We start from the raw sequence: 24,170 nt of genomic DNA, 5'->3' as shown, positions 1-24,170 counted from the left end.
CTCTTTCTTCCATTCGGTATCTCAGCGCCCCACCGCCATCTTTGCCCTCTTCCCCCGTTTTCCCCCCTTTGACGTGCCCTCTCGCCGCCTGCTTCCCATGTACTCTTGCATCCTCTCTATGTGCCCGTCCCTGCCGTCTCCTTCTCTCTGCTCTGGCACTGCAGTGCTGACTGCCATTGCACAGGCGCGCAGGCGCACACACACACACACACACACACACACTCACACACTCACGCACGCACGCGCAGCCGAGAGGCGAGGACTGCAGCAGCAGCAGCACGCGGTCGAGCCGCTCGACAGGACGAGAAAGGCCAGCCCGGCCGGGCAAGAATGTCGCGTGGCGTCTCACGTCGGCATCGGTAACGATGCGTTTCAAGATCCGATCGCTTGTGTTAAGCGGCCTCCTCCGCACTGCCTCCGCATCCCGTTCTCCCTGCTCCTCCCACTCCAACTCTTCTTCCTCCTCCTCCTCATCCTCCTCCCGTCTACTGCTTCACAAGCCAGGACTATAGATCGACCGGGACTAGCGTGCGCCGGATGATCGGGTTGGCTCCGGCTGAGAGATTGCTCTGGCGATGCTACAACTACGTCCTGGCCCGTTCCTGGATTTGAATTGACATTGGAGGCTAGGAGATACCTCGGCACCTGCCAGATCTGTCGGACACCCGCCCGCCTTGCTCCATCTCAACATTGCCTTTGGCTCATTTCCTGTTTTTTGCTGGTTGTTTTTGCCTTTGGTGGCTAGCCGGCACTGCAGCATCAGGACCGCAAGAGCTCTCAAGTGGTAGGGCATGAGGACCCGGGGCGAGCCGAACCAAGGGCTCGAGTGCTTCCATTGCGACTACTGCTGAGGTGCTTATCTTGATTTTTTTATCCCCCCCTCCTTCTTCTTCTTCTTCAGAAAAAGATCCCGGTAGGGGTGGGCGGTGAGAGCACAGGTATCCGGGCCCCTGCAGAGGGCGGCTGGCGTGTACAAGCGAGCAGGACGTCCTGTGGGAGAGGGCCGGCACGGGCATTGGCCTCCTGATGGTGGCTATTTTTGTCTCCCCTAGCTGAGTGACTGGGACAGCGGGCGGAAGAGAAGATGCTTATGGCCCGAGACACGGCGCGAGATGAGGCTCAAAAGCTACACAGGAAGTGGTTGAAGCACCAGGCCTTCATGGCAGAACTGGCCCGGAACAAGGAATGGCTTGCCAAGATAGAACAGGTGAGTGGATGCGATGCAAGACTGAGAGGTCACGTAGATAGAGCAGGTGAGTCAGAGGGAGCGGGGGGCTACTCTGTGATCATGTCTGAGTCGTCTTCTCGGCTAGGGAAAATTGGGAGAGCTGTCATCGTTGGCTTATGGCTCTTTCATTACTTGGCAAAGGAGGCTTCCTGGATAGCATTGTCAAGGTTATTCTCGGCGTGCTTTGCACATTCGCAAGTGACATGATCCCTTTTGCCTCCCTAGCAGCGATGTAAAGACTACAATTTCCTCGGCCAATCATTTAGCTTTGGGGGTGTCTTGAGGACTGCCGATCATACTCTACGATTAACGTGTCTCTCTTTCATTTTACACTTCATGCAGGTTGATTGGAAAGCAAAACCTGCGTTACTAATTAACTTTGTTTTTATGTGATCCTGTCCTCTACCTTGCTGTAGCCCAGGTGGGCTATTCACATGGAAATTAGCCCGGTGTGCTCTCAATGTTGTTTTCATCCAGAAAGACCATGTTCTAGTTTGTATATTTGCTGCAGATGTCTAATGTTCAATTTGATATTAGCGGGCGGTCCAGTGTCTTGAGTGGTTAGCGCGTTGGCCTCACAGCTCTGGGGTACTGGGTTCAAATCCAGGTCGGTCCACATATGTGGAGTTTCCATGTTCTCTCTGTGCTTGCGTGGGTTTTCTCTGGGTACTCTGGATTCCTCCCCCATTCCAAAAGCTTGCAGGGTAGGCTGATTGGACACTCTAAATTTCCTCTAGGTATGAGTGTGAGAGCAAATGGTTGTACATGTCCTCGTGTCCTGCAATCGGCTGTCTACCCATTCAGAGTGTCCCCCATCTCTGGCCCAAAGTCAGCTGGGGTAGACTTCAGCACCCCCCGCCACCCTAGTAAAGGATAAAGCAGTTGAGAAAATGAATGAATGATATTGCCTTTAGTAAAGTAAATCCTTCATTTTCAATAATCCTTCTAAAAGTACTTCACACTGAAATCAGATAAGAAATGATAGCCTACTCTTATTTGATGTCTTGTTATATATATATATATATATATATATATATATATATATATATATATATATATATATATATATATATATATATATATATATATATATATATATATATATATATATATATATATATATATATGTATATATATATATATATATATATATATATAGGTCATTAAATCAGTTGCTGCTCACTTAATGCACAAATACAATTGACTGTAATGATCTTTATACATTAATTTACTGCTGTCTCCACTATTAAATATTCATAAGATAGTTGTGTAACTAATAATATCCTTGGCTATTGAAGACAAGTCATATTACTCCTGTACCTAATGCATTGTATTAATAATTTGATCAGTTTATACAGGAAAAGCATTTTATGTTTAAACTGGAATGTAAATTGGTAGCCTTATTGAATGAGCTGGTGATTATCACTGGCAACTTAAATCTGTCAGAAACCTTCCACAATTATAGAACATTGTGTCTTCAAAACTATTGATAATACAGTATTTAAGCTTTCACTTTGCTGGTTTTCTGCTTCATATTCATCAAAATAGATAGTAAGTGTTTATTAGTTCATCTTATTAGTTCATCAATGTCATGCCATTTATTTTTTTACGTCCTTACAATATTTTTTTAAATCGTAGTACTTTTAGCTAAACAATGATGAGAAAAAGCAATACAATACTGCGTGTAATTCCAATTCCGGATACTGGAAATGTGATGCCAATGTCGATACAAAAATGTTCAATGATCCTGTGTGAGGTTGTGGGAATCATCACAGATCTCGGTACAAAATTTGCATTTTCTCCCATAGCATTCTAGGGCCTTCTCTTGGTAATCATTCGTCTTGGGTCAACCGAGGACTCTAAATTGCACCGTGGGTGTGAATCGGAGTGTCATTTTGTCTGTATTTATATATATAGCAAAAGCTTGGGTCTTCATCAGTACAATAAGAAGCATTGTTGCAACAAGATGTGGTAGTGTTACGTCAGAGCAGTTATATACTTACTGTAGAATTTAAGATAAATATTTGTTGGTTTTCAGAAAGCATGGTGCTTTTTTGTTCTGTCTTTGAATCAAAGTTGGCTGATATTTGTACTAGAATTCACAAATTAGACTATTTGGAGCTTATTTGAATTGGATTCTCACTCATTTTGATTTAAACAATGTGTTGTCTTTAGCTCGAGCTGTGATGAGCTACAGATTCAGTGAAGAGCAGTAGAAATGCTGAAAAATTCTGCCTTTATACTTTATATCCGATATGTATTTGGTGCTGTTATGCAGATGCTGGAATAATAGTTTTATTAAGAGGCTACACCTATAAACACATTAAAATAGCTTTGATAAGACCCAAAAATGTATGATGCCGATTTTGACAGTGTGGCCTCTTCAGTTGAAATTGATTTATATTTTTAACAGAAAGCAAGTGGTCTTACATAACTGCAATTCCATTGCTGGATCAGCATTCAAGAAGTCTGCCCAGTTTAGTACAGTACGATGATGTAATGTGGAGGCCAGAACAACATTGTGAGCTGTCACTGCACCTGGCAAGATGTTGACTGGCTCTAACTTGGCATAAAGGTTGAGCTACGGCCCAGCAAAGCCACAGCCAGCCAGATTCTGTTCCACGAACCTTTGCTTGGCCTGCCTCCCTTCCTCTTGTACTCTGTCTTTCCTCATCCGCTGCTCTTCCCTTTCTTCCACCACCCCCTCTCTGATTTCTCCTCTTGCCTGCCTCTATGTGTCAGTAAAGCCAAGGGAGATGGCTTTCTGCTGGCTCTGCATTATGAGAGGGAGAATGAAGCTGAGGGATGTGAGAGAGACTGAGAGAGAGAGAGAGAGAGAGAAAGAGAGAGAGACCCAGCACAAGCAAAAGTTGAACACATAGGCTGAGCCAAGAGGAGGAATATAGCACTGCACTGTGGAAGGCATTAGAAAAGATAGTCCGGCCCTAAAGCAAAATAATACGATAAAATAGCCAAATTTGGAATGTGTTTGGTTATTTTTCCTGAATTCTTTTCATTTCTTTTTTTAATTACTTTGAATTCTTTTCTGCAGAGCTTCTGCACCATCATTTTCTCGCAAAGATAAACAGTTGCCACTATGAAATAATATGCATGACTCTATCAAGATTAATGGGTATGTTTTCCAAGTCCAGAGGCCTTGGAATCATCACACTCAATAATACAGTATTAGCTCATGATTTTAACAACAAGCAAAATGCAGTCACTGTATAGGAAGCAGACGTAAAGCTCCTATTTTACTTACTGACTCCTAGGAATAGACTCATAAAAGAACAGCAGGTCAAATATTTTGATTCTTCCATTCCCAATTCGGGAAACCATTATATATATTTTTTTTCTTACACACACAAACACTAAAAAACAGAAAAATGCTCTCTTTTTTTGGTACATTAGCCGAAAATGATCATCCACTCATGCATTTTCTTCTGTGCATGACATCTATCAAGCTCTCTGATGAACAATGAACCCCTAAGCAAGAAAAAACACAGGTACAAGAGCAAATATACCATGCACGATTTGTAGGTCAGCCCGAGGCCCAACTTTGGCCCATTCTCTGCTTCTCAGCAAGCAATGTGTTGCTGCCTTGGCATTGAGCTATCTTATGCCATGTTATTTTTGGCCACAGATCTAACATTACATCCACTGCCAACTTTCTCTCCCCAGTCCAAACAATGACATATGCGTAGATCAAGGTGAGGCTCCTACGCAAATGATGACCCAGGAAAGTTTGAGTGACAACGTAATGCAAAAAAAACACAAAACATCCTTTCACACCCAATATATCGAGAAATATGGTAAATGTTTATTCTGGCTGTCGTGTTTTTCATCTCCATATCCTATCTTAAGTGAGACAGCGACTCGTCCCATATGATCCATCCCTTGGAGCTATAGCTGACATTAATGGAGTGTACAAGGAAGAAGCAAAGACACTCAGCCAAGAAATGACAGTCTCTCGCCTAATGCATGTTTGTCAACTAAATAAGGCTATCACTGATAGCACTGATACAATCATTTATGTCCATCTCTTCTGTCATGTAGTGTTAGTGTGATCACTTCTTCCCATAGTTCTGTTTTTCTTCCCTTAGGAAGGCCAGGGGTTGATCCAGGAGAAGCCAGAGTTGCGCAGTGTCGTGCAGCAAAAGCTAGAGGAGATCAGGGAGTGTTGGTCCGACTTGGAGACCACCACCAAGGCCAAGGCTCGCCAGCTCTTTGAGAACAACAAGCCCGAGCCAGCAGCGGTGAAGAGCTACTCAGATCTCGACAACCAGCTCTCCCACTTAGAGCGGCAGCCCCCCCAACTGGAACAGGCACATCATCTGCCCACATTCAATGAGCAGCTCCAAAAATTCCAGGCAAGTATAAAGGAAGAAATGGCCCACGCTAAATCAAACAGAAATATTTTCAGAACGGAATAAATCTTGTGAGGAAAGGAAAAAAATGGCAGCATTAAATTTATGTATAAATGTATACAAAATATCACATAGTAGCACTGTATGGACCCTTATTAGGCTTTTGGTTGTTAAAACAAATGGGCATAAGTGACCTGACTTGTGATTTGTTCTGTCTCAATGTTCACAGCTTTTAAATGACATATCAAGTGTAGTATTTTTTTTTTACTGGCAAAACGATGAAAGTTGACCAAAATGACTGTGCCCTACCCTAAAATGTCATTGCATACTCTCGGCGCAGGCTATGGAGTCTCAGTTTGGGGACATTTACAAGGATGTGGAGGAACTGGGTGGCTTGCAGGGGGTCTGCCTTCCCCAACGAAGTCCGACCACGAGTGACAAGGATGCCGGTGAACAGCCAGCCGTGGTTGAGACCCGCATCGTTCGTCTCATCGAGCCTCTGAAGGAGAGACGCCGCATCTTGCTGGCTTCAAAAGAGATGCATCAAGTGGCTCAAGACCTCGAGGATGAAATGGTCAGCTCATCATCTTCTCACCTTTACATATTTCTTAGCGTTCCAATATGTATATGTAAGTATATGTGACCAAGGTCGTCAAGTGCAATAACCAATTGTGATGACTTTATAGCTCTGGATTCAAGAAAGGCTTCCCCTGGCAACATGTAAGGAATATGGAAATAATCTTCACAGTGTACAGCAGCATGTCAAAAAGAACCAGGTGAGTTATCCGTGATGTCAATTCGAAGCGAAAAGCCCGCTTCGGGCTCACCTGATATTTCTTCCTCAGACTCTCCAGCGAGAACTAGCGGGGCGACGGACTCGCGTCGAGGAGGTTCTGGACAGAGCTGGAATCATCGCCTCGTTGCGCACTCCCGAAGTAGAATTTGTCCGTGAAGGGGCTGGTCACGTTCGGCAGCTGTGGGAGGTTTTGCAACTTGAGCTGGAAAGGAGATCGGTCATGCTGGATGCTGCGTTGCAGGCTCAACAATACTACAGCGAAGCGGCCAAGGTGGAGTCCTGGTTGTCCACTCAGAAGCTCCAGCAGGCCAATGACGAAAAAGGCACGGTAGGGACAACTTGGACAGGCGCTTCCGTCGGAGGCTGACACTTGAGTAGAGCCATATGCTCACTTTTGCTCTTTTTTTTTCTTACTAGGATGAGCCTAGCACACTGGAACTGTTGAAGACGCACTTGTCTCTGGAGCAAACAGTAGAAACATATGCGGAGACTGTAGGCATGCTGTCCCAGCAATGCCAGCAGTTGCTAGAGCTCGGACACCCGGAGAGGTGTGACACGATTCGTTTGACTTTCTCTTCACCTACCCACATAAAAAGTCTGCTTTTCTTGCCTTTGTGCCTGTCCTTTTTCATTCTGCAAGGGTTGATGTCACCCGCATGTCATCTATAAATAAATCCATGAAGAGGTGACACACTATGTATCATTTCTTTGTTTTTTTTAAATCATTTTTTTCTCTTCCTCAGTGAGCAGATCACTAAGCAGCAGTCCCACATAGACAGACTGTATGTGTCTTTGAAAGACATGGTGGAGCACCGAAAGATCAAGCTGGAGCAGCAGTACTGGCTTTATCAGCTCAACAAGGACGTAGAGGAATTAGAGAAATGGATCACTGAACGTGAGACGGTAGCGAGTTCTACCGATCTTGGCCAAGACCTGGAGCATGTTACGGTGAGAATTAGGATCATTCCACAACAAGCTCAGGAATGTTAGGTTACACATGTACTTTTTTTTTGTCCAGATGCTACAAGACAAGTTCATTAAATTTGCCAGCGAAACGAGCACCATTGGCCAGCAGCGGATGGAGCAGGTAAACAAAATGGTGAACGAAATGATCGACTGCGGTCATTCGGACGCCGCCACCGTTGCCGAGTGGAAAGATGGCCTGAATGAATCCTGGGCCGATCTCCTGGAGTTGATAGAGACTCGCAGACAGATGCTGGAGGCATCTAAGCAGCTTCACAAGTTCTTCACTGACTGCAAAGAGGTGCGTTCCCAATCACCAGCTAGCCTAGTGTGCATGTTTTATAATAAATAACAATAGAATATTTGCAGAAAATAATATTTTGGATCATTTGCAAGCAAAAAAAGCTCCCTAGAAAACAAATAGTTCATGAAAATAATGGTCCATTCAATGGATCATGGATGAATTGTCAACTTGTTTTAATTAATTGTTGTAGCCTTAGATGGCAGACATAATGTCCCTCTTAAGGAAACTGTCCTAAGACAATGCTACTATTTCTGAAGCACATCACTCACAAGCCTCCTATTTCTAAATCACTGGTGATCGTGACTCTGGTCGCCATCGCAGGTCATGGCTCAGATCGCCGGAAAAAGCAAGCAGCTGCCTGAAGTGAGGGCGTGCCAAGCAAACATCACCAATCCAGCCACCCTGCAGAGACTAATGCACTCTTTTGAGCATGCCCTTCAGCTCCTAGTTACACAGGTATGTGCTAGTATAATGTTAAAATCATTCATTCTTTCAGTAGTGAAGACATTTGGTGTACTCTCAGGTACGCCAGCTACAGGAGAACGCCGCACAGCTACGTACCATTTATGCCGGGGAGAAGGCCGAGGCCATTATGGTTAAAGAGCACCAAGTCATGGAGGCTTGGAAGGAGCTGTTGAGTTCTTGCGAGGCCAGCCGTGTCCAGGTCACCTCGGTTACGGACAAGGTGCAGTTCTTCTCGGTCGTTCGGGAAAATCTCATGTGGATGGAGGGCATCATGGGCCAGATTTGTTGGGACGAACCAAGGTGAGCTGGTGTTTACTCTTCATTTTGCTTGTATTGAAACATAGGCCAATTTACACAACTCCAATTGTCACCCTTTGTGATATATAGCAGCTTCTGAGGAGCCAAAGTTGCTAAATTATGTTACAAACATGATTAATTTTTGTCAAGTTGTAATCCACATTGGGGTCTGTCATGACAGAAGTGGTGTCTAAAGTTTTTCCTAATGCGTAATGAGTATTGTCACAATATGTTTGTATTTTTACTGCAGCTCAAGTAATTGTATGATTTCCTTTCTCTAATCTGGAATTCAAAATATTATACACTGGTTTTAGGGATTTGAAGGCATTGGAGGTCATGAATAAACAACACCAGGAGATCAAAGCCAAAATAGACGGCCGCAGCAAAACCATCCAACAATGTGCAGATCTCGGCAAGATCCTTATAGCTGCTGGCAACTCTGCGTCAGACGAGGTCGGGCAAGCAAAATCATTGGATTACTTACTTAAATTTGAAAAATATGAATGTATTATTATTAATTATGTAAGTATCAAGTAAGATAAATTGATATTAATCAATTGGGGTTTTTGGGGTGGGTGTCATGGCTCCAGATTAAAGAAAAATTGGAAAGCCTTCTGGCTAAGCAGAAGGACCTTGTTGAGAAATGGGACAGACACCAGGAACGGTTACAAAGCAGTGAGTAGCCTACCTCTTGATAAAATGCTATGTTCAATAAATTTAACTGAATGTAACACTGGACGGAAATTAAAATGCAGCCCTATAAAATATGGAATCACCAGTCCTAGTCTAATATAAAAGTAAAATGGAGAACAACGGTCTCAATCAGCATCTGTTAACGGGCGCTTGTCCTCGACAGAGCACGAGAGGTTCCAGTTTGCCCAAGAGACGGTAAAAGCGGAAGCCTGGCTAAAGGCCAAGGAACCTCCCATCACCTCCAAGCAGCCAGAGGTGGGACAGTGCCAGGCCCAAACGGATGAGGTCGAACAGCTCATCCTTCGCCACGAAGCCTTCCGCAAGGCTGCCGTAACCTGGAAAGAACGCTTCAGCTCTCTCCGCCAGCTTTCCGCTGTAAGCTTGACTGTAGCTAAAAGGTTTCAACACACAGAAAAAATAATCTCGGGCAATCGAAGTGACTCGGCCGGGCTGTGTCTTCCATCATTTTGCATCCTTGTGCCATTTCAAGGTGTCTCGTGATCCTTTATCTTACTCATTGCTTCTTCTTCCGTGGCAGTTGGAAAAAGGAATGAGCAAATATTCCTCCATATTTTTGTCATGTATTTATTTATTTTTTACTACAATTGTATTGTGCTTATGTTTTTTGTTTGATTTCTTTTGCCCTTGCAAGTATACTAATCTGACATCCTTTTTCAGGCTGAGAAGAAAAAGGAAGAAGACAAAAAGACGCCACTTTTCAGCAGAAGGATGTTCCCACTATCTTGTCTAACTCCATGCGTTCCCTCATTCAGTTCCACCCCGACTTACATGAGACAGATGGTGCATGCCCAAATCCAGCCCCCACCTTTACAAGAACCGGCTACCCCTCCCACGACACAAAGATTGACCACCTCGCTAGCCGGCTACAACCCGATCCTGAACGGATCGGGCTACCATGGGTTCGAGCAGCAGTGCGGCGGGAAGATGGCGAGCCCTTCATACCTTGGGATGAACCACCAGACCATTGGGGGTGGAAGTGACTCTGCTTTTTCAGTGCTGGCTTCTAACTGCGGAATACAGGACAGTTCTACATACCCTGGCTTAAACAATCAAACACCTGATGGTGCTGAGAGTTCTGCTTACTTTGGACTAAATTTGGGATGCGTGGGTGGCTCTGGATATGCCATGCAAAGACACGCAGCCAGTGCCAGGTTAGGAAGTTCGGGGAACCTGGCACAGGAACAAAGCAGCGGAGTAATGGCAAACCCGGGGTTTCTTCAGCACCAGAATATGGGAAGCTCTGGATATTTGACACAACCAAATATGGGAAGTTCTGGTTACTTGACACAGCCTCAAAATATGGGGAGTTCCGGATACTTGGGACAACAGCCCAATTTAGGGAGTTCGGGATATTTGGCGCCGCAGCCAAATTTGGGAAGTTCAGGCTATTTAGCTCAGAATTATCACGGTGGGGGTGGAATGGGTAGCTCGGGCTATCTGGCACAAAATCATTACAGCAGCGGAAGTCTAGGAAGTTCGGGTTACCTGGCGCCGAGCGGCGGCATCATGGACCCGAAAATGGCGTACGCCTGGCAACATTTGAAAGCCGACTTCATGCATTCTGGGATCAATCATATCCACAAGGCTGTGAATCCTCTCCTAGAGGCCAGTCGAGCACAGCGAGAACAGTATGGCGATATTCCTATGGCGGACACGGCGGGACCCGAGTCGGGACTGGACCTCCTCCACGGTCGTCTTCAGAGGGATCCCCGTGGGAGTCGCTCGGACCCTCAAATGGACCATCTCAGAAGAGAGAGGGAATACAAACTGGGCAGACAAACATCGAGCGAGCAGGAAATCCAGGCCAGGCTGAACGAGCTGCCGATGATTGTCCGTCAGGAACGGTACCGGAGACGCCTGGAGAGGCAGTCGTCCAGCGAACAGGAAGGAGGTAGCAAACAGAGGCTGCAACGACAGGATTCCAGTGACCTGGAGGGCTCGGGTAAAGAGGGCTCTGACAAACGCTCGGGGTAAGAATTATTCGAAAACCACCCTCCTTCTCACTTCACAAAATAGATCCTATCAGACAATGTAATATTTTCACAGGCAACGCGACTGCACCTGAATGCAAAACAAATACCTTTTTATTTTCATACCATTGCAAGCTCCACCACACCCATTTAAGAATGTTGTTGTTTGCTCAACGCAGAGCCTGGGATTATTACCTAGCCAGAGTGTGTCCTGCAGGGTACTGCTAGCAGATGGACAATTTCTGCCATCAAAAAAAAAAAAAAACAGGCCCATATTCCCTATTGGCAACAATTTTGGTGGATTTAATCAGGGGAATGGGCAGACAGATCTTGAGCCCTGCTTGAATGTCCAACGCATTTTAAATATAAAAGCAGCAGACATGAGACACTCTGAATGTTGATCCCAAATTAGTTTATTTACCAATATTTTTTTGGAATTGCACATATAGTAAGTATTGCCACCTAAAGAATGCACATACTAGAGTATATGTCACATTTTTTCTTTTAAATGGATCAAAAATCAAGAAAAAACATCATAACATAGTAACATTTTTGGCATGGCCGACAAATTGTCTCAGAACAGTTGTCATTTATACAAGGGAATGTTTCTGTGCCTTTCATTTTCCCATCATTGCAGGGAAAAGAGATCTACAATGGCAGAGATAGTAGAACAAGTCCAGGAGAGAGAAGCAGCAAATGTAAGTCGTCTCTTACAGTGATTTGAATGCAGCGTGTCACGTCGAGCCTCAAAGGAGACATTTTCTGAAAACTGCCCTGTCAGGCCAGAGGAGAGCCATACCGACCTCCCAGCAGCCTCTCGGCTCCGGTGACACGCTTTGACGGCCGGCCTCGGGCTCGAGACCGACCCAAACCGAGGAGGAGGCCCCGGCCAAAAGAACCAGAGGAAAGTCGGCGCTCCCGATCGGCTCCGGCCACCGGCGCTCCGACCACACCACAGCCGCCGTCGCACACGGCACAAAACGAAGGATTCCTATATCGCAAAAAGGCCACCACATCTGATCTGGAAGCCCAGCAGCGAAGCCCCACCAGGTAGAAACATGCATTTTCAAGTGATAGTGATTAGCAATCTGTGTGAAATATTTCTAAAACATATTTTCCTCTGATTTGTTGCATGATTCCAATTCCAGCAAATCCTGGGTGAACGTCTATTGTGTGCTAAAAGAGGGCAAGCTGACCTTCTACAAGGACGCCAGGAACCACAACACAACATACAACGGGGAACCATCTGTCGACCTTTCTAACTACACTTTTGATCCTTCAATGGGATACAAGAAGAAGAAAAATGTCTTCATTCTTCAGTAAGATCAATTCCAAATGTGCTTTTTTTTAAGCATCCTGACAACTTGAAATTTTTGTATGCTTTAGAAACTGACCATGACTATTTTTCTTTCTCTCAGAATCATTGATGGGAATAGCTTATTAGTATTCCACGCAAAAGATGAGGTAAGACCATTTATCCACTTTCCGGATGCAGTAAATAAAACCAACAGACAAACATGTCCATGAATGGGACTTTTTCTACTTAGAAACTAATTATAGTATCAAAATGTCATGTACTATTTCTAAACAGAGCATTTTTTTGCACTGGTCACTTTAATACAAAATATTTTTATTGGAATAAAAAAATGTGGCAAAACATTCATTTCCTGAACCTTTTATCCTTGCATATCTTGGAAAAAAACTGCATCAAAAGTCAATATGTCTGTAAAAGGGTCATGTGTTTGTAAGTGGTAATATGCAGTCAAGTATAAAAGCACGTCATTCTTAGAAAATCTCCATTTGACCATCAGCAACAGCTAAAATTGTGCAGAAACCAAACCATTTGGCCGTCATTGTTCCCCACAGGAGGATCTAAAGGCTTGGACATCCAACATCACCACCTGCATAACTGAGCACGAGTCCCTGGTTAAATGGGACAAGCCCGGCACGTCGGGAATGGACCCCGACCGTTCCGAGAGGAAGGAAAGGTCGGAGGGCGACGCGGACGCCAGGTCGGAGCGATCGGAGCCGGTCGGCGAGGAGAGATCCGAGAAGGAGAGGTCCGAGAAAGGGGACGGCTCCGACAAGTTAGACACGTCCGAAATCGCCGACAAGCTGGAGGGTGGAGCGGGGGGCTCCAGCACCTCCGGAAAGAGCAAATGAAGAGTTCTGTTTTGACCACTGACCAGTTGGCGGTTGTACCAATGGGACGCATGCTTTCAGAGCCTCCATTACAGAGCCGGACGGACGGGACTATTGTAACACATCTCTCAGCCGACCTCCACTTCACCCAAAGCGGCGCATCGGCGCTCGCGTTGGGGGGCCACCTTTCCAAGTGGTGGTCGTCATCGTTTAATCTCTCGGATTCATCTTTCTATGTTTCCGTGACCGATACCATGTCTGTCTGTCCGTCGGTCTAGACGCACCTGGAAAAGAGGTGAATGAGATGTTCACAATCATTCAAAACTTTTGAAGCAATATACTTTTTTAAGTTAACCCTCTCTTGTAGCGAGAGACCAAATCGAATGAAATATCGAGTAGTTGCAAATGTGATTTGGTATGATTTTTTTTTTCATCCCCAGTCATGCACCTTAGATGATTTAAAAGCTACTAAATCTTGAGGACGTGTAATCCCCACCACATGGTATTCATGGAATGCTGGTGTTATCCACCTAGTTTTTTGTTTTTGTTTTGGGATGTCGTTAAATATCCTTATTTTTTAAAAATAAAAAATAAATCCGTATCAAAAGAGGGAGCTGTCAAAAGAAATGCTCACAATGACACTGTTTGACATGATGCCTTTGTACACAAAATCTAAACACTGCATGATATCTAATAGCCTCTTAGTGCACTTGTTTGACTTTTTATGTTCTTGAAATCATTTGGGGAAATTGCAATAATTTAGCGCGCAGAACTATGTTACACTCACGGTTCACTACTCACAAAAGTAGGGTTGTCTTCCATCCAAAGTTGTAAATGACTCCTCCTTGATCTGCTATATACGAATGACGAGGAAGTGCCCCCCCCCCTATCAAAATCTTTGTTCTATAATTCACTTTCCCCCACAGAATTTAACACACTGTCTGAAGAATTGTAAAAAGACAAAAAAAAATATCAAGTGAGAGAAAAGATCTGTCTACTGTTGCATATTTTATTTTCCAGTCCAGATTGTCAAATTCTAATAGCAAGTTCAAATGCAAAATCTGTTCTAAATCATGAATTGTATATACTTATCTTTGTATGTATATCAATAAACCCTGCGCTAATAAAACAGTACATTGAAGTGAAAAGGGTAAACGTAAAACATTTGTATTAATCCACTTAAGTACAAAAAAAACATCACATTTAAAGGAAAATATGCAAATTAGAAGCCACTAACGAATTATGTAGCATATACATATAAATAAACCGATATCTAGTTGTATGAGCCACTTTCAACAGGGAAGAGCAACAGGAAATATGAATATGCTTGTATTTTTATATTCCTAGTACCTTTCCTCTATTGGCCAACAGCCCAAATAAGACCATCTAGCAGATTGAGTTGTTAGTGTGTTTGTGAGGTGTGTGTTAAATGTATGTATTCTCAACACATGTAAATCAACAAAATTATTGACGGTGAGCACAGCCGACATACTGTTTGTCGGCCTACGTGTTTTCTTTTCTTTCTTTTACATGTCCGACAACATAAATGTGAATATCAATGTGGCCATTTTTGACACAACGTGCATCGATTCCTGAAAACAAGTGATCTACTCTGCAGCTATGGAGGCATTATGTAAAATGTCAAGATCACATTTCTCATCGTTGCACCTTGACTAGTATATAAATACCATTTAAAAAGTCTTCCTTTTTTTTTTTTTGTCAACGCCAAAAGATACTTTCCAATTTAGCAGTAACGGGTTGCCCACGTGAGGAATGTAGTGACAACGTGCTGTGTTTTTTTTTTTTTTTTTTTTTTGCAGCCTTCAACGATTCAAACAAGAAAATATGAGGGAGCGTATTTTATGATGTGAATGTTATTTTTCTGTCACTCGTTGAACATAAGTGCCATGTCTTGCGGTTCGATGAAAGAGCACGAAAGAAGGCTGGTGAGCAACGAATTGAACTGGAAGAAAAAAAGCTGTCGTTGCAATCTTGTCACAGCCACAATCGTTTACTCAATGACACGGGAGCCACCATACTTTCAAGCGGATGTACTCATGTATGCTCTCCACATCTTTTACTGAGCACGCTAGGGACTTGTTTTTTTTCTTCTTCTTCTTCTTCTTCCTCCACTATGTTTTCAACGACACGACTAAAAGAGACAGCACAAACTGTGACTGAAGAGAAAAAAAGATGCAAACTTTGTTTCCCTCATTGATGGTCTTAAGTGTGTATGTCTTTGTTACTTTACATTCAAACCTGCTGCTAAGACATTAATAAACCTCCAAACTTGCTGATGCTAAAGTCACATTGAATTGATGTTTGATGTATTTTGTATGATTTGCTGTTCAACTGGCGTAACACGTTTACATTTCTTGTGTACGTGAGAGCCGTTCACACTCTAAACTTAATTACAAACCAGTGAACCTTCCAACAGGAAAAAAAAGAGGACAAAGAAAAAAAAAGGAATTTAATATAACAATAATTTGCATATTATCTGCAACTGGAGTCAGTTGTTGCCAAAACGCTCTTTTGTATGGATGTCAGTCTACATGTCACCAAAACATTGAAGTCAAACAAGTTCCCATTCACTGAATGTTAAGTAACATAATTTATTCACGCCACTGTACATAACTACGTCCATCTCCTAATATTAAAGCAGTATTAGTTTTGTGTCTATATGTCGCCAAAAGTCTAAGCCTGTGGAACCAAACAAATTTCGCAGAATGTAAAAATAAGCAACAAAATGGCATCGATGGCCATTCATTCACCTTCTCGCAGATGACGCATTGCTTCCCCAAGCTGCAGAAGTTGACCTCTCGGGTGACGCATATACACAAGAGTTAACAGACAGATATCTCTTGGCACATTGAGGTATTCTGCGAGGACTAAGAGACTGAGACCTCTGCACTTCCTTTGTTTTGTGGACCGATGAGCCTTTCATCCAGTGCGACCAGTCGCTGGAGTTCGCGGAAGCTTTCGCAAGAAGTGGAGATTGTTCATGTTACTTCAAAATTGCAAACACAATTACTTTTAAAAAATGGAAAACACTATCAGTTATATTTGTTTGATGGTCTAGTATGAGCATATAAAAGTAGATTTGTTTTTAGGACATTTAATAGTAGCAAGGTTTCCTTCGGTTCTAAATCAAAATCCAGACGTTATAGGTGAGCACAAAATTATGATGGTTCTAGTTTGTGAGGTTATTTCTCCAAACCTGATGAAAGATCTGTGTTTGATGTTTGATGAGCAAGCATGCAGTTTTCTGGATCCAAACTTCGGCTGTTCCGAAGAGCCTGGAGGGAACGAAGGCTGGTCCGTAAGGGGGACTCTGCCCTGGCTGTGAGGTGTATCATATTCATAATAAACATACATTGTATCATGATCATGAAAATGCAATGTAGACGTTAATCTTACCTCCATTTTGGGCTCTTTTGAGCAACTTGAACTGGGTGACTTGCTGGCGAAGTCTCACCTTCGGCAACAAATGAGCGTGTCAACGTGAATACTACTTCCTTTAGGCTGAATCAAAAATGTGTGTAAAGTCTCACTTGTGGCTCTGGACTTTTTATCCCTGTAACTCGGGCAGGCATGGTGATGTAGTCTTGTCGTAAACCTGCAGGATGAAAAACATGTAGACTCACAATGCAAATGTTTGATATTCATTGAAATATATCGTGCTAGACTTACTGTCCTCTTGTATGCGGGCCATGAGGTGAACATCTGCAATGTCCTGCAATTTGTAGTTGGTAGTTATCGACTCACAGGCCCGACCGTTGTTGCCTGTTTAAAAAAATGTATTGTTAATTAAATATGTGAATGATTATATTTCAGTGTCATTGACGGTGATAGGTATCATTTATGCAATTCAGGTGTCATTACCAAAACTTTTTGAGGAGTCGTGTTTCCTATCGGCAGGTCTTTCGTCAAAGAAAGGGTCCACAGATGTACTGCCACTGTGACTTTGCACTGCTGGATATTTGCAAATGGCGCTTTTGTAGGGATTTCTGGATTCTGTAGAGATAGATATAAGTATGATTCATTGATAGGGTATGATTTAACATTGTTTGTGTTGCTTACTTTGATTGAGTTTGTTCAAAAGTAAACGGCACGATGCCTCTGTTTCGGGACTCGGATTATCTAGGATGCGGCGACACCATTTCAATGGCGACTCAGGGTTGGCTGACATAATGTGCCTTTTGGGAGACTCGTATAGCCTGTGGAAAAATCAGCTCATTCAATAAGAAAAAACCTATGACTGAAAATCTTTCATTCTATGCTTAGATTTGGATAGAATAGAAAATAGAATAGGACATTTGAATTGTACCTACCAGCTCTCGTCATCCTCAACCTCATCCTTGAGTTCAAGAATCTCCACTAAATCAAAAACAGTATTTGTTTCTGGGTCATTTTCATTTTTGTCATTTAGTATCCTTGAATCCTCGACACTGGGAGGCACTTGAGAATGAGATCCAAACTTTAAATAATCAAGTCTCATCCTCGCCTCTTTAGCAAAAGACCGAGAAGTTTCGCTGGGTTGCAGATCTGACATTTCATCCTCCTGGAAAAAAGCCTGCGTTGAACTCAGGTCGTGATCAAATTCCAGACTCCAGTCGAGAGTTCTTGAGTCTTGGATGTCCATTTCTTGAAGACAATGTGTCCACAGTGAGCTACGTTTAGAAATGGTGAGGTTGAGTCAAAAAGCTGCAACACACTCCACAGCTTCAATCTACTGACCCTGATTTCTTTGGAAGGGCTGTTAATTATAGAGCTGCAACAGATTGGATGGATTTAGAAAAGCACGACAAGATTACACGGATTTAAAGTGCTGGCGACTTCCTGATGACAAGTGAAAAGGTTCAATAAAAAACCCTCAAAGAATAGTAGTTTTGTATTCCTTAACACAAACAGGAGGGATTTTGTGGCTGGAACAATTGTTTTCAAATAAACCTGTTTGCCATAATTGAAAACAACAACCTTGATTGCTTTTATAAGTTATTTTTCGTCAAATAAATATTGTTTTATGAAATACAATAAAAGAGGAAATTATTTTTATTTTGTACAGACTGTTCTTTCAAGGTTGGCCTGCCGGATGAGTGGTTAGTGCATAAGCCTCACAGCTCTGGGTCCCTGAGTTCAAATCCAGCTGGGATAGGCTCCAGCACCCCCCGTGATCCTAGTGAGTAGAAAGCAATTCAAAAAATGAAATGAGATCAGACAATACCTTCATAAAGTGTGTTTGAGAAATGTATTTAAGAAAAAAAGGATAATCTGACGTCATAGCAAATAAGGAGGAGTGGCTTCTCTTCCACACCTGCCTCCCTTAGCCCCGCCCCCGGCTAGTTTCCGTGTCTTTGTCCTAGTAAACTGCCAAGCATCATTTAACCCTACAGTATATATAGTATGCGAAAGTGCGCCTGGTTTATTACTTTCCAGGATCCCATGTAACCATTAATCTAACACTAATATTGCATTCGTGCAGGTGGATAGAATTCGAGATGATGGACGACAGCCGCAAAGGTGAACTTGGAAGCCTCAGTTTTAACATCCCTCAGGTAGGCTTAAAATTTCAATTCCTGTCTCTAATTATAGGTTCAACTTGCGTTTTCGGAAACCTGTTGACTAGTTCGAATCAGGAGTTTCGGAGTGAAGAATGAGTAGATATGAAGTTGCCAAACCTGTCCTTCCACTTTTTGCAATAGGCAAAACCGTTGCGTTTCGGTCGATAAATGAACGCTCCGTTATTGTGCGCTTTTTCACTGTTTTGTCTCGTCGTTCCTACTTGTTGCCCAGGTTTTACACGGGATCATGTTTCTTTCTCCTAAACTACCCAGAATGCACATTCACAATGCAAGACAGGTCCATGGTTTATTTGTTATAGAGAGTGGTTAGCAGGTCTGCCTCACATTTGAGATATTCTGGGTTCGAACCTCCGATTGGATTCTTATTCTGTTAGTACCGTCGTGTTTTTTGGATCCTGTAAATAAAACCATCTTGCAAATATGTCTTTCTATGTCTACTTCTCTTTAGAAACGAACTATCGCAGTTGAGCGTCATGTAATATTTGTAAACATGGCATTTCTGGACTTTATTAATATTGGCATCGTTTTGGCATGGACTCATTATCAAAAATTTATCTTTACTGTGAAGGGATTGATTATTTTATCATTTTAAATCATCATAATTTAGTTTTTTATACTTCATATATCTATCTATACATGTATATACTGTAGTGATGGCTCACCCAATATTTGTGTTTACAAATCAAGGAGTTCAACACTGTTGGGAAATGTTCCATGTTAACTTAATTTTGAAGTATTTCTTTTGTCATTTCCTTGTAGAATTCAAATGTATTGAATGGACATTGTCAAAATGGCCACACAGCCGCACCACAGCTCGAATCCCAAACTCAAAGTCCAGTCCCAAATGATATCGTCTCCAGGGGCCATTGGGGTGGAAAGTACGAGTTCCTACTTTCTTGCCTGGGATACTGCGTAGGTTTAGGCAACGTGTGGCGATTTCCCTACCTTTGCTATCGCAATGGAGGAGGTAAGAAAAGTCAAACATGTTTACATGGATCAGTGTGTACTTCCCTCCAATCAAACCTTACCCACCATGTCTCGTCCTATATATCACATGCAATGGGTCTTGTTGGACTGAGCATATTATGTTGTCACTGACTTCCAGGTGTATTTCTTATCCCTTACTTCATCATGCTGTTTGTTACTGGTGTTCCACTCTTCCTCATGGAGCTTTGCCTCGGCCAATACGGAGCGGCCGGCCCCATCACCGTATGGAAATGCTGCCCTCTGCTTAAAGGTCTTGACCCCCCTGTTCCGTGGCAGCTAGTCCCCTAAATGTGCAGAAAATCAATTCCCATGCATGTATTTTTGGTTTGGTCTTGCAGGTATCGGCATTGGGATGCTCTGTGTGGCCGTGTTGGTGTCTCTGTACTACAATGTGATTATAGCGTGGACTTTTTATTACCTGGGGAGCTCATTCCAGAGCCCACTGCCTTGGTCATGTGACGCCGTCGCCAATGTCGCCATCTGCAATGGATCAAGCGGGGAAATCCGTAGTCCCTCAGAGATCTTTTGGAAGTAAGTGAACTCGTGGTGTGTATCTAAGTTTGAAATACAAACATGGGAATACACTTGAGCGAGAGTTCACTCTTGATAAGAATAATAACCTTTGCTTTTCTTTGAAGAAACTAATGTCCTTTTGAAGCTTATCGAAAGGTGTTATCAAATTCCACTCAATTTGTTCATTCATTGGTCTTAAATAAATATTTGCACATATCTTGATGTTAGCAGCTTTATGAGAGAATTTCATTTTCTTTCATTAGAAGGTAGAAGCAGTACACTTACCCTAAATTTTTCCCAATGTTTTGACACATGGAACTTCTTCAATAGCTGCACTCGGAATAATAGTTTTTATTTTGGTTTGGTTGCTTTTTCTGTTAAGGTTTGGTTTTCTAATTCATCAAGGTTACTTCTGTATTACAGCTGACTTACCGCCATCTTTTGTAAAACTGTCTGGCTGCTAGCTCACGTTTTTTTAATTAACATCAAAGCATTGTTTTGTGATTCCTAAATTGGTCACAAATTATATCGTCTTTAATTGTGTATAATGAACTGCCCTCACTCACTACTTTCTTCAAACACTTATTTGATTGACAGCCAACAATTAAGCAGGGTATGGTAGTGCCTTGCCTCCTTTTATATAAAGCATTTTTTTTCTTTCCTCTTATGTTCATTTGTTAGTGAGCGTGTTCTGGGCGTGGTAAACAGCGAGGGCCTCCACGACCCGGGTCACGTTCGTATGCCTCTGGCTTTGTGCCTTCTCGCCGCCTGGATTATCGTCTTCCTGTGTATGATCAAAGGCATCCACAGTGCTGGCAAGGTCATTAAATTGCAAATTCTCCCCTAAATGCATCCTGTTTGAATGTTTTTTTTTCACCATTTAATTGATTGTCCCTCTTTTGTTTTTAGGTGGTTTATGTCACAGCTACATTCCCGTACTTTGTACTCATAGTTTTGATCATCAGAGGTGCTACGCTGGAAGGTTCTCTTCAGGGCATCGCTTTCTACCTCACACCAGACTGGAGACGAATAACCAACGCACAGGTCCTGATTTCAGCCTGAGATCGGATGCAGGTTGCATTTAAAAAAATAACTCCAATGTATTTTTACCTGCTCAAAGGTGTGGAATGATGCGGCTTCACAGATCTTCTACTCACTAGGCATTGGAGTTGGAGGAGTGCTTTCCATGGCCTCCTATAATAAGTTTGACAACAATGTCATCAGGTGAGTTACTTCTGAGTGACAGCAGCATGTACATGGAAATTATGTTTTTGTGTTGTTTTTTTTAGGGCGGGGGTCTAAACCTTGGTTCTTATGATTTTAGGGACACGATAATTATCACCTCTGGAAACTGCCTCTCCAGCTTTTTTGCAGGATTTGCTATATTCTCGGTTTTGGGCCATATGGCTTGGAGGAGAGGGGTGGCAGTTGCAGACGTGGCGGTTTCTGGTAAGGGTTAACATAGAATGAAGTTGCCTTGTGAATTAGTGCTATATTAGAAATGCTCATGTCAGAAAAGCTCAGTTGAGTAAGACAGGCAATTGAGTTCAATGGATTGAATACCTATGTTGATGGATATTATGTTATGCAAATGTATTATACAATGCAACATGGAATGCAGTACTTGAAAAGAATCGGCCTCTCTTTTTTAATTTGTGCCAAGTATTTTTAAATGACACCTTTTCATTCTGACAGTTGACAATATTCAAATGACATTTCAGTAATCACTTTTTCTTTTTACTTGAACACAGGTCCAGGACTAGCTTTTGTAGCTTACCCAGAGGCCCTTGCTCTACTCCCAGGTTCGGCGATCTGGTCAGTTCTCTTCTTCGTGATGCTCTTTATGCTAGGGATCGACACACTTGTAAGACTGCGTAACACCTCCCGATATTTATTTCTCATTGTACTTTGTTACACATGCTGTATTATCCTCTCTCATCAGTTTGGCAACATTGAGGGAATAACCACCGCTGTGTTAGATGAGTTTCCACAACTGCGTAGGAACGCCAAGCACAAGTCCTTGTTTCTAGCTGGGCTCTGTTTTTGCTTCTACTTGATGGGTCTTCTGTTAGTCACTGATGTAGGTTATGAATTTGTATTTATTTAAGGCTTCAAAAGATGCGATGAGATAAACTCATGCAACTGCTGTCTGCATTTATCATCTTCACAGGGGGGCATTTACTGGGTCACTTTAATCGACTCCTTCAGCACTAGTTTCGGCCTCATCATCATCACCTTCTTCATGTGCACTGGCGTCTCCTTCTTCTATGGTAGCTCAGCTTGCTTCTCCACCTACAAGTTGTGTTCGTTGTAGAAACGTTTGATCAATATAACTGTTTTTTTTTTTTTTTTTTTTTTTATCAGGGGTTAACCAGTTTTGCCAGGACATCATCGACATGATTCGTCACTGTCCTCCTTGGTGCAGCAAAGTTTTGCTTTACTTCAAAGCATGCTGGGTATTCTTTACTCCATTTCTTCTGTTGGTGAGTGAACACACACACACACACACACAAGTATTTTTTGCATGCATGTTGGCCTTGAATTTCTCTCTGAAGAAATCAGTTGGGATACTGTTTCCTAATTATTTTAAGTTGAAAAATTCTTTGTTTGGTTGCGGTTGTAGTTCATCCTGACCTACATCTTCATGGAAATGTATAATACCTCTCTCAACTATGGTGACTATGTGTACCCTCGCTGGGGGAAAGCATTGGGGGTGTGTATGGGTACCACCTGCTGTATGCAGATTGTGATCTGGGCCATCGTAGCTATCTATAAGGAGACTGGAACGTTGAAAGAAGTCAGTATCATAAGTAGGATTGCCACATTTTAATGGTCAAATGGTTTACAACTCACGTTGTCTGCTTCTTACTACCTACAGCGTTTCTGCAAATCCATTCGACCACTCAACTCCTGGAGGACAAACAACGGCGCGCGGGGCACAGAGGGGAACGTGAATGCAGAGAGGGTGGATGGTCTATTCACGGTTACTCTCACCAACATGGACTTCAATGCCATGACATGGGAGGATGGGAGAGGCTTGTGATGTTGTGAGTTACAAATCACCAAGAAATATATTAGCAGACTGTTTTATTCAAAAATCCCTGGAAATATGACTTTAATAACTCTTAAGTTGCCTTTGGTGGTAGTGTATGAACACACCCTTGCAGGATGGTATTAATCAAGCGAGCAGTACGACCTCTACTGGTGTAGTTGTTACCAACAGGGTAATTGGTATTGCACTAGCAGCAATTGCTGCTTTATTCATGCTGAGTTTTCAGAAATTGTATTAATAATGTTTTATTTTTATAAACTGTTGGCTCCTAAATATGTAACTTATTCAGTGTATTGAAACCGGTCATTATTACAAGAGCTTTCCCTATTAAAGTCCAAATCAAGTTCCAAAACATTGCCACAAATTCACATCAAACAAGTATTCTTTCCAAAATGGAACAACAAAGTACGATACATGGATATCGTATATACGCTAGCTGTTAGAATAACCGTACAAATTGCCAAAATATATGTATTTCAATGTAGTTTATATATGTAATTTATGTTTTATTTAAGCATACCTGTTGTATAGGAATGTTTTTAAATATAAAAATGGTTGAATGTCAATTTCTTTAGGTTATTTTGCATTACTTGTGTTTATAAATGTACATTTCCATTGTGGGATCTATATTCATGAAAATTGTGGTGTTTCTTTTATAAGTTATATTTTATCACAGCTAGTTTATTGCCTTAAATAGAAATGCCTAGCTGTAAGAATATTGGTCATTTTTCCTCAGATGAATTTGAAATGCATTTCTGCTTTATTTAAACAATGTGTTATCTTCCTGTTT

At 42.4% G+C, this 24,170-nt stretch overlaps 3 protein-coding genes across 5 annotated transcripts; 2 read left to right on the top strand and 1 right to left on the bottom strand.

The window, feature by feature from the left end:
• The first annotated feature begins 225 nt into the window (after positions 1-225).
• On the top strand, positions 226-15,561 carry sptbn4a (spectrin, beta, non-erythrocytic 4a). Of its 3 annotated transcripts, none has more exons than XM_077740666.1 (20): positions 226-784; positions 902-1,207; positions 5,332-5,598; positions 5,936-6,169; positions 6,282-6,371; positions 6,441-6,719; positions 6,809-6,939; positions 7,135-7,339; positions 7,410-7,655; positions 7,980-8,114; positions 8,182-8,423; positions 8,735-8,873; positions 9,011-9,095; positions 9,277-9,488; positions 9,792-11,104; positions 11,742-11,802; positions 11,886-12,154; positions 12,253-12,423; positions 12,523-12,568; positions 12,971-15,561. In XM_077740666.1, exons 2-20 carry the CDS (start codon positions 1,085-1,087, stop codon positions 13,265-13,267), a joined length of 4,545 nt encoding a protein of 1,514 aa, XP_077596792.1. In that variant the 5' UTR covers positions 226-784; positions 902-1,084; the 3' UTR covers positions 13,268-15,561. The 3 variants fall into 3 exon arrangements, with proteins under 3 accessions (XP_077596792.1, XP_077596793.1, XP_077596791.1); XM_077740667.1 differs by having other exon boundaries at positions 226-852; positions 1,053-1,207; XM_077740665.1 differs by having other exon boundaries at positions 226-1,207.
• LOC144212635 (uncharacterized) lies at positions 14,242-18,011 on the bottom strand. The gene is made up of 8 exons (XM_077740668.1): positions 17,578-18,011; positions 17,327-17,463; positions 17,129-17,260; positions 16,937-17,029; positions 16,798-16,862; positions 16,664-16,721; positions 16,464-16,586; positions 14,242-16,222 (listed from the first exon to the last, which is right to left on the bottom strand). The coding sequence occupies exons 1-8, from the start codon at positions 17,886-17,888 to the stop codon at positions 16,014-16,016; spliced, it is 1,128 nt and encodes a 375-aa protein (XP_077596794.1). The 5' UTR covers positions 17,889-18,011; the 3' UTR covers positions 14,242-16,013.
• A 583-nt stretch (positions 18,012-18,594) lies between these two features.
• slc6a7 (solute carrier family 6 member 7) lies at positions 18,595-23,812 on the top strand. The gene is made up of 14 exons (XM_077740590.1): positions 18,595-18,801; positions 19,588-19,795; positions 19,934-20,065; positions 20,154-20,346; positions 21,010-21,148; positions 21,238-21,372; positions 21,449-21,552; positions 21,653-21,777; positions 22,080-22,192; positions 22,271-22,408; positions 22,499-22,598; positions 22,693-22,811; positions 22,952-23,125; positions 23,207-23,812. The coding sequence occupies exons 1-14, from the start codon at positions 18,745-18,747 to the stop codon at positions 23,369-23,371; spliced, it is 1,902 nt and encodes a 633-aa protein (XP_077596716.1). The 5' UTR covers positions 18,595-18,744; the 3' UTR covers positions 23,372-23,812.
• The last annotated feature ends 358 nt before the right edge of the window (positions 23,813-24,170 follow it).

Source organism: Stigmatopora nigra, chromosome 19 (assembly GCF_051989575.1).
Source record: "Stigmatopora nigra isolate UIUO_SnigA chromosome 19, RoL_Snig_1.1, whole genome shotgun sequence".
NCBI lineage: Eukaryota > Metazoa > Chordata > Actinopteri > Syngnathiformes > Syngnathidae > Stigmatopora > Stigmatopora nigra.
Note: the sequence above shows the minus strand (reverse complement) of the source record. Positions and strands in the feature narration are given on the sequence as shown.

Bases quoted from the DNA above. Each gene is read 5' to 3' on its own strand.
- sptbn4a (XM_077740666.1), top strand. From the start codon at position 1,085: ATGCTTATGGCCCGAGACACGGCGCGAGATGAGGCTCAAAAGCTACAC. The intron at 6,940-7,134 runs GTGTGACACGAT...TCTCTTCCTCAG, and splicing joins GAGCTCGGACACCCGGAGAG to TGAGCAGATCACTAAGCAGC. The intron at 8,874-9,010 runs GTCGGGCAAGCA...TCATGGCTCCAG, and splicing joins GCAACTCTGCGTCAGACGAG to ATTAAAGAAAAATTGGAAAG.
- LOC144212635 (XM_077740668.1), bottom strand. From the start codon at position 17,888: ATGGACATCCAAGACTCAAGAACTCTCGACTGGAGTCTGGAATTTGAT. The intron at 17,261-17,326 runs GTAAGCAACACA...CTATCTCTACAG, and splicing joins TTTGAACAAACTCAATCAAA to AATCCAGAAATCCCTACAAA. The intron at 16,722-16,797 runs GTGAGACTTTAC...TTGTTGCCGAAG, and splicing joins TAAAAAGTCCAGAGCCACAA to GTGAGACTTCGCCAGCAAGT.
- slc6a7 (XM_077740590.1), top strand. From the start codon at position 18,745: ATGATGGACGACAGCCGCAAAGGTGAACTTGGAAGCCTCAGTTTTAAC. The intron at 19,796-19,933 runs GTAAGAAAAGTC...ACTGACTTCCAG, and splicing joins TTGCTATCGCAATGGAGGAG to GTGTATTTCTTATCCCTTAC. The intron at 23,126-23,206 runs GTCAGTATCATA...TACTACCTACAG, and splicing joins AGACTGGAACGTTGAAAGAA to CGTTTCTGCAAATCCATTCG.